This window comes from Amia ocellicauda, chromosome 3, assembly GCF_036373705.1.
Source record: "Amia ocellicauda isolate fAmiCal2 chromosome 3, fAmiCal2.hap1, whole genome shotgun sequence".
NCBI classification, from domain to species: Eukaryota; Metazoa; Chordata; class Actinopteri; order Amiiformes; family Amiidae; genus Amia; species Amia ocellicauda.
Genome location: NC_089852.1, coordinates 74883 through 90090, shown reverse-complemented (window position 1 = coordinate 90090; position 15208 = coordinate 74883). Strand labels below are relative to the sequence as shown.

At 45.6% G+C, this 15208-nt stretch overlaps 1 protein-coding gene across 1 annotated transcript in view; it reads left to right on the top strand.

Annotated features, from left to right (window-relative positions):
* Positions 1-405: 405 nt before the first annotated feature.
* rassf1 (Ras association domain family member 1) overlaps positions 406-15208 on the top strand; it is a 34686-nt gene continuing 19883 nt past the window's right edge. The window contains exons 1-2 of the mRNA XM_066697524.1: positions 406-1028; positions 2950-3987. Coding sequence (XP_066553621.1) covers positions 3675-3987 — 313 coding nt within the window. The 5' untranslated portion in view covers positions 406-1028; positions 2950-3674. The remainder of the gene's footprint in view (positions 1029-2949; positions 3988-15208) is intronic.

Here is a 15208-nt window from a genome sequence, read left to right as displayed (position 1 = left end):
ATGATCCAAAAAAGTTATTTTATTTCATCACTTTTGTCACGATTAATTGATAAGTGCGTCGCCTCATACATCAATAACAAGAACAATAATAATAATATCCGGTGTTTAATGTGTTTAGAAAATGTGCGTTACAGCAATGTATCCTAAACCAAGTCTCCCGCAGCGACATTCGTGTGACACAGTTACTGTGTTAATGACTGTGTTACGATACCAGTCCCGCTCGGTTCAGTCCAGGCTGACTGATACAGAGGGAACCGCAGCGGCAGGTGGCGGCTCACAGCCACACGCTACATTTTCATCTTCCTTCATGAATAATAACTTTAGGACGCAGGTTACACTTTCCACCCGTCAATGGTTAACTGAGACCCCCCTCCCCGGCTGGACTGCAGAAAGCAGGGCTGGATCTTAAGGTGGTCCTCGGCCGCAGCCATTGCAGCGCGTCCAGCACAGCACTGGTCGGCACTGATCTGCACGGGTGCTACAGTAACACCTCCACATCTCTGCAAACTCCAGCAACTTTCCCCGCAGCTTCACTTGCTTCAGCCCAGTTGCGCTGAGCCGAGGGGCCGCGGGCGGCAGTGGGGCTCAGTGCTCACAGGGACACGACGCGACCCCCAGCTGCGCTTATTGCTCGTCTGTAGATTTTTTTCAGAGGCGAAAGTGATGCAATCGGACGCTACAGGCGGGAGCTGAGCTGAGCCGAGCCGAGCAGCCGAGCCGAGCAGCGGCTCCATTTTGCGTCAAGAGCTGCTCAAGCCGCGCTGTGGAGTCCTGAGCCGCTGCGGGACCGGGCTGGGCTGCGGGGCTGGGCGCTGTGACCGGCTCTGTCACTCGGGTGCGCTGCGATGGCCGGGGGGCACGGACGCGTCTCTCTGGCGGCTTGTGGACCCCCGCCCTGCCCTGCCCTTGTGCACCATTTGTGCCACAGACCCAGAGACTGGCGCACGACTGTCCCTGTCGCTCCGCGTCTGTGGCGCTAATGTCATCTGCGCGCCACATTTCTTTCAGATAAAGCTCGTTTCTCCGAGGTAGGTGGCTTGTCTTCTTCTTAATAGATGTTTTATTTATATTTAATGTTATTTCATAAAAAGTAATATGATATTACTGGGAGTAACAAACATGCTAGGAGAAGTATTATTGTTATTCATTTAAATTAACGTTATCTACCTAAATATTTGTAATTTTCGTGTCCTCGTACAACACGTATTTTAGCTTCGTGTAGCTGCTTGAAATGCATGCAGGTTGTACTGTGAATACATGGGGACTGCACTGCATGTGTCACTGTTGCAGTTGCGTTGCTATTGGGGCTCGTCCCAAGTTCCTGAGCAATAACTGAGGAACTGGTCGGTGGACATTTGCTGTCATTGCTGCCATGCATTGCAATGTCCTGGCCGATGGCAGTCATCTGTAATCCCTACAGCATCATCCGAGCGCATCCTGACCGAGGGATTGCATCTGTGTCTCTGCATTTCTTTATTACTTTATTCTGATAAGGGTTAATCTTTGTTTTTGAAGAACCGGGAATCACAGAAAGCGAAATTGAAGGCTGCCTTTTTAGAAAAGAGAAGTACTGTAGTCTTATTCACCAGTTTCGATGTTGGTTACATCTTATTCAGATTAATTCCGGTTTTAACGATTATCTAGATCTCTGTAGCACTGTTAAATACCGGTAAATGGGGTCTGGTCTCGGAGAATTGGCATTAGCGCACGCAGTTGTGCTGCGGCTGCCACTCAGGATTACCGGGGAACCGGATTAATCCTCCGCACAGCCGGCGCTCTTCGCTAGCAGGGCAGCGTTTCAGGAGCTAGTGAGGCATCACCGAGCCTGACTGTGCATCGGTGGAAATATGTGTTGCGTTTCACAGTAACGGTTTATTAAATGTACTCAAAGATTAGTAAATACATTTCAAAATAAGCATTTGAAACTCACTTATTAGAGCATTATTTCTGAGTGTTATAACTTTATGTCGATTGATGGCCTGCATTGTACCAACAGAGGCAGAGACTTTTCGTGAGTTTGTCCCCTCGTTTCTGATTATGTTTCAGTGCTAGCAGCCCCACTGACTGACAGTTTGTTTCCGTACAAGGTCTAACATGTTTTCACCGCAGCCTACACCACAGTTAGCCTGTGCACCTCACTGGTTGTGTCTCTCGGCAGTGTGGGTGCAGTCTGGTTTGAAGACGTACAGACAGCCTGCCTGGTTGGGACAGAGATGACTCTGTGTGCTTCTTCAGTTTGTGTTTTTCATTAAAACAAGTACAGTTTAATATATTTGTAAAAGGCTTCAAAAATGAAATATGGGGGGTGTCTGTGTGCACAATTAAGGTGCAGGGGAGGATTGAAGGCTTTTTTCCAAGTTCATATTGTCTTTTAATGCCTCATTTTGTTAAAAACAATGATTCCTTCTAAAGGAAAAAAAACAACCAAACAAACTTGTGGTCACAAACAAAGGGGGTTTATACTTCATAGAGTTACCAGCCACAAAAAGGCTTAATTTATCTGATAAGCACATTAAAACCCTGGACTGCACAGCCTTGAGTGAGTGTCACACCAATGTAGGCAAAACAACACCATTCGGCAGATGTACTTGCTGTACAGACTGGATTAAAATACTCACTGTATCCCACAGTTTATCATAACAGACAGACGGAAAACAGGAGACACTTCTTCACACAGAGAGGCGTCACAATCTGAACAAACTCCCCAGCGATGTGGCTGAAGAAACAATTTGGGAACATTCAAAAACAGACTGGATAGGATCCTTGATCACTTAGTTATTAATGGACACCAAACGAGCACGATGGGGCGAATGGCCTCCTCTCGACTGGACACTGTCTTATGTTCTTGTGTTCTTATAAACCCCAGACATCAGTGCTTGCAGCTGAGGGCTTTATGTTTTATGTTTATTCTCACATTTTAATCATAATGTGTCCCTTTTTTTTCCCCAGATGTCTTCAGCAAGTCTTTAGTTTTTTTTATGTGTGATCACCGTGGAAAACAGTATACAGAGGAAGACAAGAGATCTTTGATGGTTCTCCATCGAAGTCATTGCACAGTTTGTGCTCCAGCAGAGTGCAGAGGATTCACCCAAGGACAAGAAAGATCCATCATTGAATCTGAAGTACCCCACAGCACAGATGGCACGAGATGGCTCTGTTGTTCCTCTGTGAAGTGATGCTATGAAGGAAGAGCGATTGTTGCACTAGTAACACTGATTTAGTGCCACTACATGTGGAATCATGACTTGAGAGCATCTGCCAACCTCCTTTAGTGACTTGTTTTCCTTTGTCTCATGGGTCCAGGAAGGCAATTTTTGCGGTTAGCTGAGAAGAAGAGAAAAGTCAGTGGCCATCAACTTGTATACCTTGAGAACAATAGATCTGTTGAGCACTGACTGACAGAGTCACAAACTGCTGCACTTCCTAAGACATGGACACCATCTTCTTCCCTGTTCCTTGGTTTTTGTTTCCTGATTCTCGAAGATAGCATTCCTTCGATGAACTGGAAATGTGTTCACCCAGCATTTTTCTCCAAACTCGTCCTTCACAAGGCAGGCTTGATTAACAGCTTCTTTCTTAACTACCGGCACAGTAGAGACTAACTGCAAATCTGGCCTGGAATGACCAGGTGCTGAGGAGTTGAGCTCTACACTGCCTGTCTGCGTGTCTCTAGCATGTCCAAGGGCGAGCTGATTGAGCTGCAGGAGCTGAGCCTCGAGGATCGGATCGAGCTCACCGCGGAGCCGCCGCCCCGGACCTCTCGTTTGGAGCGGGTCAACGCCCTGCGGATCAGCCCTGGGAAGGTGCCAGAGCTGCTGAATCGGGTCCGAATCATTCGGCTGCTAGGTGACAATGGGGACCCCCGGCTCACGGACGAGGTGGGGGAGGGCCACGACTTCCAGCCCTGCACCCATGCCCAGCCCACCTGGTGCGACCTGTGCGGAGACTTCATCTGGGGCCTGTACAAGCAGAGCCTGCGCTGCTCCAGTGAGTATCTCTGACTGGTGACCGTCTCCCAGTGGTGTAGGTGGCAGAAGGTCAGGTAAAACAACTACATTAGAGTCTGCCCAGGTCTTTACCCTTGAGCGCTGCTTGAGTTTAAGAGTGTTGCACAAGGATCTCTCACACCCTGCAGCCATCAAAGATAACCACTGCTTTGTGTTGAAGTGACGCTACACTGCCCAGGATTCGGGCATCTTGTCCCCAGGAATGCCCCCGCCACGCTGAGAGCGATGCCCTGAGCAGAGTTCCAGCAACATGGTCTGTCTGATAGAAATAATGGGAAATAGTTTCTCATGTGTCCCTTAAAAGAGCAAGGCAGTCCAGCTACACACACTCTTCCCCCCTCGGTCACCCAGCGCCCTCATTGTGAGCGAATCGGCTCTCGGTTCGTTGCGCTTCAGGAAGGAAGTCCCGTCAGCCTCTGTGTAGTTGTTCTACCTGAATAGTCACACCAATTTAATGAGGACTTTTCCTACAGCGAGTGTGCCAGCCCTTCATTAGGGGGACCGGTTCATAGCTGTTTTAATTTGGCACACCAGATCCATCAGATCACAATGAAACAAAGCGCAAGAGTTTTCTGTTGTCCCACTTTAAATAAACAATGCTGCACAGCCCACCAAGACGCCCAGAAGAAAGTGTATGGATCTGACTGCTCCACTATGTGTCCTGGGTCATATAAAGCATCCCTGTTAACGATCCCGCGCTGAGCACAGACTTTATTCTTCTCTGGTTTTATTTGGCCATCTTTCTTCCATCCCTCAATTGTCTCCAGCTTTTTTTTTAAGAATTTACATTTCCTTCCTTTCTGCTGATATATCTTTCTGTAGAAACCAAATTCATTTTTGCTACTGTTTGCTAAAGGAAGTGCGAGTGGGGACGAATGGGGTTGACCATGAAGATCTGTGTGAATTCTAGATACAAAGATGCTCGCCCCCCCCATACATATTTTTCTTGCACTGGTTAAAGTCCTGAAAAAACACAGAGCAGATGTTTGGATTTTATACATTCAGTCTCACCTGATTAAGACACAGGCTTATGCAATACTGCGAACAAGAGATGCCTCCCAAAACCTCCATTTCTCTTTAAATATTCATATCCAATTTTGCAACTTTAGTTTCAGGATCTGTTTCATACTGTCACAGCTTTCCATTTTGAATGAGGTGCCTGCTGCTGAAATGGCATATAGCCAAGCACAGCTGTTCAAATGTTGTTTTGTTTTTATGTGGTTTTGCTCTTTACCGTCATTAACCAGCTTGGAAAAATAGAGAGACGGTTAGTCTTCAAAAAGTCATTGTCTGAAGGGACATGAGGAACCCAGAGGCTCCATGGAAGAGGAGTACAGAGTGGAAAGACTGAAGTCTTGAAAGGGCAAGTAGTGCGGTTGTGAAGTATGCCATTTCCTTACAATAGAATGCAGTCTGGAAAAAGTTAAACGGAAATATTTCCAGGGCTTGAAAAAGTCTGGAATTGTACTAGTATCACAGGAGAGCAGTAACTATTATTAATTGATCTTTAAAGCAGGTCAGCTTTAACGGTAACTGCACCACACAATATACTAGCATCGCATAGCTTGCCACCAAATCCCGGGAGGATTGCCCCGTGTGACTCCCCCTCCACATGATCACATTCAGTTGGTTCCCGGGAATGTGTCACGTGACTCTGCCCACTCCAGTGAAATGAAGGCCAGATGGACGCTACGGTAGATAGTTTACTCTGCTAACGAAGATCAGCATTTCCATATCTTCTTGTTATTCCCCAACCCAGGAAATTGTAGTACTAATAGAACGAATGACTTGCACAGGAATAATAGTTATTATTATGACTGGATTTAGAAAAACAACGCTTTCTGTACACTGCAGCCCATATGGCTGTGTAGCGTGTTAACAACGTTGTTTCATTCATTTTGTGGGGTTTAAAACAAGCTACTGAGCATTGTATTGAAAATATATTTGCTTGTTTGCTAATTTACAGCCTCTTGTCCAAATCATCAGATGGCGTGGAACTGCTAATTAAACCACATCCTCGCTTTGTGGCCTGCATTATATGATTAAAAACTGATCACAAAAAATGACTCAACTGCGGCAGTGAGGAGACCTTGATGTTGCGTTGTTGTTTATAATTAAGAACAGAAACTGAATTGAAACTAAACTGAAACTTTGCTGCACTTGTTTTTATTCAGAAAGCCAGACAGTAGGGTGTCCTTGATATCAACACCATGAAATGGAGGTGGGAGGGTTTTAAGCAATATTCTTTGGTGCTAATAAGGAGGTTTGGAAAGCTCAGTTCAGCCGTTGTGTCATGGCTGCAGAGCGGCAATGCACACAGCGCTCAGGTGGCTTTATAGGCTCTCATTTGTGTGCAGCCTGGTGTCTTATTTTGTGTTCCTTCTCTGTTTGATTGTAAAAATATTAGAGATCCTACATCTCCATGCTTCTTGGGTACGAAACCCACAGCGAGAAACTGACTTACTATAAGACGTGCTTCCTCCTCCTGAAACTGAATCGGGAATAACAGACTCAAATGAATCTTTGAGCTCTGGCGGCTGAGAAGAGGAGAGGAGAGGAGAGGAGAGGAGAAAGCAGGGGAGGAAGTGGAGAGAAGGGGAGAGGAGAGAAAAGGGGAGGATAGTAGAGGAGAGGGAAGAGGTGGAAAGGAGAGGAGAGGACAGGAGAAGGAAAGGGAGGAAGAGGAGAGGCGAAAGGAGCTCAGAATGTGGAGCTGATCCTGCTCTCACTGACGCCAGCACTTTGTATTAGAAATGCTTAATTACGATGAAATGAAGCGACAGAAACAGAAGCACAGGTTTCTGATTTAACGAAGATTATCTCAAGGGAAGTGGTAAAAAAAGACTTGGTTCTGGACGTTAGAACGCACTATGAATAGAGGCGTGTCTGCCATACGGGGATGCTGTACCTGTAGACGTGCTCCTGAAGCGCTCGTCCGTGTAAGTGGTGTTTTGGCTGCATGCATGTACCTGTGATAAAGTCTGAACCTCAGCCTAAAAATAAAGTGATGATACGAATGAAAGGCCGGTTCAGTGCAGCTGTGCAGCACAGTCCAACTTTCAGACCCTGCTTTAATTGCACCGGTATTTATATCTTTATATCCATACAGAGGCTTTCAGGTTCTGATTCAGCTGAGTTTTCAAAGTGTTTCTTGTTTTTCTTTCGAGTCATGACAATCCTGATGGTACCACAGCGTTTATATGACTGGCAGGTCAGCAGGTTTTGCTTCAGATTCTTCCCTTAGCTTTTTGATCTTTTTCCCCTAGCCTGTCTGTGACTCGGGCTCCCACGCTCCAGCCTCACTGTGGGAAAGCCGGTTTTAGGGGACTGTGTTCTCGAGATAGCAGGGCGAGCAGTGGGGTGTCTTGGGGGAAGTTTGCAATGTGTTCCTTCAGAGGACTTCAGTCCAATGTTGCTTTTTAGTCAAGCCAAGCGGCAGCCAAAAAAAAGGAGTTAACATTTAGAAAATAAATAATTGAAGTGAATCCTTTTCAAGCTGTTCAATTAATCATTTTTGTTATAATTATTATTATTACTAGTAGTAGTAGGAGACTAGTAGTGGTCAGTATTAGAGCTTATTGTTGATTATGCAGAGTGGAAAAGCCAGTTTTCATTGATAGTTAGTAACTCTGTGAGTCTGCATGACCCTGGTGCTCAGGGTTCAGACGCCAACACAGGAAACTGTTTATGTCCCACGAGATTCCCTTCCCACTTCCTGGTTTGACGATTGTTTAGGTAAGTCTGTGAACACAAGCCCCTGATTAGGTCACCAAACATCCAGCACTTGAGCCCAGATGGGAGGAAGGAATGTTGTCATATCAGCAGGAAACCTCTTTGACCTAGAAAGAAACTAAACATGCCTAGTATAAACAAACAAAAGCAATAATCGAACCTTGGCTGGTACTGAGGATTACATTCTGCAGAGAAGTGCCATTTGAAACAGACACAGGAACTGATGTCTTACACCTCGGTAATAAAGACTTATAATTTGCACATGATGACACCCCACAGAACAAGGTGCAAATGCAATGGCTTTACAGAGAGCAGGGTAGTGGCCGTTTGCACGCAACTCGCTCTCTTGACAAGGTCACCAGTGCTGCGATTCTAATAGACTGTTATCTGTTGTCTTTGCCTCTAATTGAATCACACACCATCCTGCTCCGTGGGTTGTATTTTGCTCAGAATATCCGCTGAACACAAATATAATACATAAGCTCAGAATATCCGCTGAGAAACTCTTCCCGGGGAGGAGTTTCTCCCAAATTCGGGCGGCAGTGTGGAGTAGTGGTCAGGGCTCTGAACTGTGGAGTGGAGGGTTGTGGGCTCGATCCCCAAGTGGGGACACTGCTGTACCCTTGAGGAAGGTACTTTACCCAGATTGCTCCAGTAAATGCCCAGCTGTATAAATGGGTACAAATATAAAAATAATGTGATATGCTGTAACAATTGTAAGTCACCCTGGATAAGGGTGTCTGCTAAGAAATTGGATATTAATAATAATAAGCAGACCATGCTGTTTTGTCACCGAAACTCGTGTCAATACAGTGCAGGTTTTAGTGAAAGCTTTACTGATACTCCTTTATTCAGTCTACTGTGACCTTGCATGCTTTGCTTATGCAGTACAAAGGACTGTCTTCTTCCCAGCGTCACAAACAGTAGTTCTTCTCAGCTGTGGGTTTAAGAGTGAAACCACAAGATGCTTGTGACTAGAGCGAGAGCAGTCTTCAAATGGTAATCTGCGTGTGAATTTTGTTCAATAAAGATGTTATTTTAATGACATGAAAGGGTGGTGATTATTGGAAGCCAGTGCTGAAAATGAACAGACATTTCCATGTATCTAGAGGTACACTTCCATGCCAGCGAATGTGATTTCGAACCCCTCTATGCCCGATATTTACAAACGGGAAGCGTACGCAGAGGGTAGTGGCCCCCAGGTTCAGAGAATGCAGATTGAAAGACAAAGTAAGCCATTGTGCAGAGAATGATGGAGAGTTTTGCAGGCTTTGTATTGGTGCTAGACTTCAGAGTCCTTTGTGCTTCCTGTGCCCATGTGACAACCTAATTATTTGTCACTGAATAGTCTGTTATCTTTTGCTGCTTCAAACCCTAGATTGTACCCCCCCCCCCATAAAAGAGTCTATTGCATCAGAGAGGTGTATCCTTCAGAATTAAATCTTTATTTTAGTCCCGTCAGGATGAGATTTTGGAGTGTCCTGCCTTGTGTTCCTGTGCGACTCGTCTCCACTGTGGCTCCCAGAGTGCAGTGTATGGTGTATCGGATTGCCTGACGTCACGAGGGACAGAGGCTGCCTGACACGTGACCCCACTCTCTGAAACATGAAGCTTTTCATTCACCCGGGCTTTTACTTAGTGCTTCTCTTCCTTGTGCCGTTCCCGGCAGTGATCAAAAAGGTTTACTTTCCTGCAGGGTTGCTGTCAAGGTACCTCAAGAAGAGAGGACAGTTGCATTTAGTGCATAGTGATTTTATAGTTTTTATTTTTACTAATGAAGTGCTAATTCATAATAACCACAACTGGAAAGACTACCAAAAAGATCAATTTTACTCACAGTTGTAGGAGTGACTTTATATTTCTGTCCTTTTCAAGCATCATTCAGAAGTTTTTTGGTTCCACAGGAAGTTAAAGTACAAGTCTTGGGCATTTTGAATTAAGGGTGACATCAAACTGATTCTGAAGACAAATGTTCGAGGCTACAGGCAGCAGCTGTCATGTAAGGATCTTTGTAGGCATTTGCAGGACCAGTAAAAACACAAGATTAATTCAATGGCAAAGATATTAACCAACGGAGGCCGACCATCTAAGGTTCAGTTGTGGGTTTAAAGGTTGGGCGTCTCAAATGAAAAATCAGAGGACATGAAAGCGTCCTTTTTCGTGTCAATAGAGGGCAGAGGACAGTAGCAGAAAACAGGCCTGTTCTGTATGAAACGAGACCTCTCTGCTGTCTGCCTTCTGCACGCAGTTTATTTCTATATTAATCTGACATTTTGGAGTGAAGTGCTCTGTGCAGAGAAATGTTGTTTCTTAAAAGGACCTTTCAGCCTTATTACTGTGCCTTTTAAACATTTCTTTAAGTTTTTCATGACCTCTAATGGTTGTCTGGTTTATATTAAAAAATGAAATTTTACAGGCAACGGTACATTTATTTGCAAAGTTTCAGTTGGCTTTCTCTTTGTGTTCCTGTTTTGGTCTGGCTTTTTATTTTTATTTTTGATGAACTGTTTTCAGAGTGAAGGAATGAGGCAGAAGGACTTTGACACGATAACAGCCAAGGGCTAAAGATTGAAGAATGCAACTGAACTGGTCTTCGAATTTCACATGACGGACTAGACGGGAGCTCGGGCTGTTTATAAGAATGCCAGCAGGCCCTGTCCGTGCCGTGTGTGTGCTGTGTCATGTGCGTTCCATTCATTCTTATGATTGTGTATTATTGAATTGTTGTTATGATGGTCCGTGTGTTCGGGCGCATTATAAACAGACAGGTGGTGCATATTCTGAACTCGACTATAAATCCACAGTTAAGCAGATTAAAATTGTGCGCTCTGGTAATTCCTTTCTGGAAATATTACTAGCTGGAAGCAGGAGAAAAATACAGTAATTCCTGACGGGGAAGCTCTCTGGCAGAGGGTTTAGGTTTGCGCATTGTGAGCAATGTCTGCACTGTGATTCAAGCGTTAAGTTTCAGCCTGAATGTGTTTCGCAGCTATTGTGTGATCCAAACCCATAGTGCACCTGTGGGACTGGACTCTGGGGATTCTGGGTCGCACAGGTTTCTGTGGGCCTCATTTGCATAGAGACAGTGCTGGCTCTGTGTGGAGGCTGGATGGCCCGAATCCCGGGGGGGGAGTCATGGCATTTCAGAGGAGGACAGAAGAAAGAACGGGGGGGCTGGAGGGTTTCAAAGCCCTATGCTCAGATAATCTCCACCCTCAGATTTCAGATTTCTCAGAGCCTGCAGGCAGTCGGGGCACGATGGGCCGCAGTGTGGGTTACAGACTGCACACCTGCACCGTTTGCATGTTGTTTCCGTTTTTTGCACAGAGCTGTTCTTGGAAAGAATCCCCAGAGACTTACCCACAGCACTGTCTCCTGTTTTTTGCTGTTGTCATTTTCTTTGTGATTACTGAGACGCACAATGTCACTGTGAGGTGAACGATGATTCGAAACAGTAACATGAGGGACTGTATGTCATTAAACTGATACGGACAAACCGTTCATTAGGAGCTGCTGTGACATTTTCTGAAGGGTTGTTTAATGGATCTGAATGTGTAATGTGTGTGTGTGTGTGCGCGTCTGTGTGTCTGTGTTTGTGTGTGTGTCTGCGTGTGTGTGTGTCTGCATGTGTGTGTCTGTGTGTGTGCGTGTGTGTGTCTGTGTGTGTGTATTAGCATGTTAGAGCAAGAGCACTGAGTGAGGGAGGCTAGGGTGAGGCTGTGACAGTGGGGGTGGATGTGGTTTCAGATATTCGGGTGTTGAGAGAAGAGGAGAGGTGTTCGAGGAAGAGATGAGAAGCGGAGGTCTCTCTCGCTACAGCAGAAAGTGTTGCCTATACTCTTTAGTCTGACTGAAGAGAGCTGGGACTCAGTAACAAACCACGATCGCTTTTACTCCACTGTTAGAGAAATTTAAAGCCACGCAGATGTAGAAAGACAGGTGTGTGTGTGTGTGTGTATTTATATATTTATAAATCAGTCATTGTCAATGCCCTGCTGGATGGTGCCCTGGCCTGCCCTACACATTTCTGCTGGTCTCAATCTATATGTATTGTTTAGTTTTCCATTTCTGTTTGAACATTTCAAATTCTTACTAATTAAAAGACAGGTCATTGTGAATTAGTAATTCCTATGGTCTGGATGCCACAATTGTATGCCGTGCAAGACAGTTCTCACTCGCTCAGGCTCCTGTTTCAGCGAAGTGCAGTGTTGCCTGGAGCTCGCCTCTGTATTTACTCATCTTGCCATTTTCAGTTCTGTTCCACTAATACAAACATGTGTTGGGTGTTCAAATTCTGACTTCTGGCTTCTTGCCGAACATGGCTGTTGAACTTGCATTTCCCCTTTAGTTCTGAGTGGCAGTGATGCCCTCAGTCAGTATATATAAAATATGTCACTGCTGTGATCAACGGAAACTCCTGGGTCTCTCTTCTCTCTTCTTGTGGCATTTTAAGTGAATCACACCAGCAGGGATTCCCCTTACAGTCATATTGAAAAAGTGTTGCTGTTCTTGTGTTGAATTTGCTGTTTAAATAAATATACACTGATCTTATAAAGAGGACACAATATAAAAATATATATATTGTGCACAGCGCAAGCCAGATGGTTGTTTTATTTTTGTCCAGTCATGACGTGACACTACCACTAGATGGCAGTGCAAGCTTTGAGCTGCTTTTCATTCGAGGTCTTGGGTGAAAGATCATTGACACAGACTCCTACAGATGCTTCCTACAGTTTTCTGACAGGTTAACATTTAATTTAGTGCAGTAGCCTTTACAAAAGTCCTGCAGAGTTGCTCTTTATTGAGTCCACACTTAGTCACGCATTTGACTCAAATTACCTGAGGTACTGGGTGCACATACATCCCCAGGAAACACACCTTTGACAAAGTGGTTCTGTTTGCAAAATGGTGCTTTCCCTGCCGTGCAGTGCTGGTGTATCTTCAGTCTCTGCAAAACTCTTTACTTCATGTCTGGCTCTTTTGGTTTTCTCTCTCATTTGCATTTTGCTCTTTTTTTCTCCATGTGTCTGCCAGTAAACTTTTGTTTTTAAACCCACGTTCCTTTCCATGTTGTAGATAACAACTTCGAGTTTAGCGAATGAGACTACACCCCCCACAAATACAATAATAATGTATATATACACCGATCAGCCATGACATTATGAGCACTGACAGGTGAAGTGAATAACACTGATAATCTCGTTATCATGACACCTGTCAGTGGGTGGGATATATTAGGCAGCAAGTGAACATTTTGTCCTCAAAGTTGATGTGTTAGAAGCAGGAAAAATGGACAAGCGTAAGGATCTCACCGACTTTGACAAGGGCCAGATTGTGATGGCTAGACGACTGGGTCAGAGCATCTCCAAAACTGCAGCTCTTGTGGGGTGTTCCCGGTCTGCACTGGTCAGGACCTGTCAAAAGTGTCCAAGGAAGGAAAAGCGGTGAACCGGCGACAGGGTCATGGGCGGCCAAGGCTCATTGATGCATGTGTGGAGCGAAGGCTGGCCCGTGTGGTCCGATCCAACAGACGAGCTACTGTAGCTCACGTTGCTGAAAAAGTGAATGCTGGTTCTGATAGAAAGGTGTCAGAACACACAGTGCATCGCAGTTTGTTGCGTATGGGGCTGCGTAGCCGCAGACCAGTCAGGGTGCCCATGCTGACCCCTGTCCACTGCCGAAAGCGCCTACAATGGGCACGTGAGCATCAGAACTGGACCACGGAGCAATGGAAGAAGGTGGCCTGGTCTGATGAATCACGAGTTCAAGGTGTTGACTTGGCCTCCAAATTCCCCAGATCTCAATCCAATCGAGCATCTGTGGGATGAGCTGGACAAACAAGTCCGATCCATGGAGGCCCCACCTCGCAACTTACAGGACTTAAAGGATCTGCTGCTAACGTCTTGGTGCCAGATACCACAGCACACCTTCAGAGGTCTAGTGGAGTCCATGCCTCCAAACAGGTGTACTGCATGATACCATTAAGCAATTAACATCCTATCATGCTCTGTGGCATGTATACAAATGCTGAGCAGGCCCAATTGATCTTGATTTTGGATCCAGATGGCAAGAGAAAAGGATCTTTGAAAGAGGGGTCATTATTGGGGCACGAATGGCAGGAGCTTCAGTTACAGATGCTCAACTGGCTTGTGTTTCAATAGGAACAGTGACTAAAGTGGCATCTGCATTGAGATCTATGTTAAAGACAGCAGTCAATAGGGTTGGAGATTGTGGTGGAAAGCGCACATTCGATGAGCGTGTAATGTAAGGAAAAACAGAAGAGCCACTCTTTCCCAGGTGACTGAGAATGTCAATGCAGGACGTGATCAGACTGTGTCAGCAAGAACAGTCCGTTGAGAAGGACACAGAGAGGGATATTATAGCAGGGCTGCAGTGCAGAAACCCCTCATTACAAAGACAAATGCGCATCTGAGAGTTCAGTGGTGCACAAACCATAGGCACTGGTCTACAGAGATGTGGAGAAAAGTTATCTGGTCAGATGAGACATCCTTCACCATATCAGGCGAGTGCATGTGTGGGACACCAAGAGAACGGGACAGGCCTGACTGCTGGACCCCTACAGTGAGGGGGTCCGGAGGCTCTGTTATACTGTGGGGGGCATTTTCCTAGCATGGTTTGGGTCCACTTGTCCCCTTAGAGGGAATGGTCACTGCAAATCATGACAGATTCTGAGTGATCACCTTTATCCTATGCTGAGACATTTCTCTCCTGATGGAAGTGGTCCATCCACAGGGCATGAGGGTCACTGAATGATGTGATGAGTGTGAAAATGATGTGACTCATATGCTATGGCCTTCACAGTCACCAGATCTCAACCCAGTTGAACACTTATGGGAGACTGTGGACCGACATGTTAGACAGCGCTCTCCACCACCATCATCAAAACCCCAAATGAGGGAATATCTTTTGGAAGAATTCTGTTCATCCCTCCAGTAGAGTCCAGAGACTCGTAGAATCTGTGCCAAGAGCATTGGAGCTGTTCTGGTGACACTTTATGTTGTTTTTTCCTTTAATTTGTCACCCGTCTGTATACCACAGTTGCAGAAACAATTAAACACACCGAGTCCCTGTGACTCAGAGAGCCCGAGCTGAGCTTCTCTCATAGTCAGCCAGAGCGAAGTGCTGAGGATCTGTGTGTCTCATTTCTTCTTGCTGGTCATCCTGTTTCTTTTTTTTACAATATCATAGCATCGGTGGTGCTTCGCTCCTGTCCTTTATTTGGCTGAAGCTGCTGTGCTTTTTTCATAACCTGGGACAGTTCAGTGCTGCGCACTTTGCCTTTCCATTGAGCAACTCGGATAAAAGTCCCTTTGCAACAGTGTCTCACAGGTATAACAGGGCTCTTGTATAACCGACCTGGTGATGTCATTCCCCTTGTCCCTTGGGCATGCCCTCCACTCTGTCTCACAAACCAAGGTGTGTCCTGAGTCATATCGGCTCATAGTTCT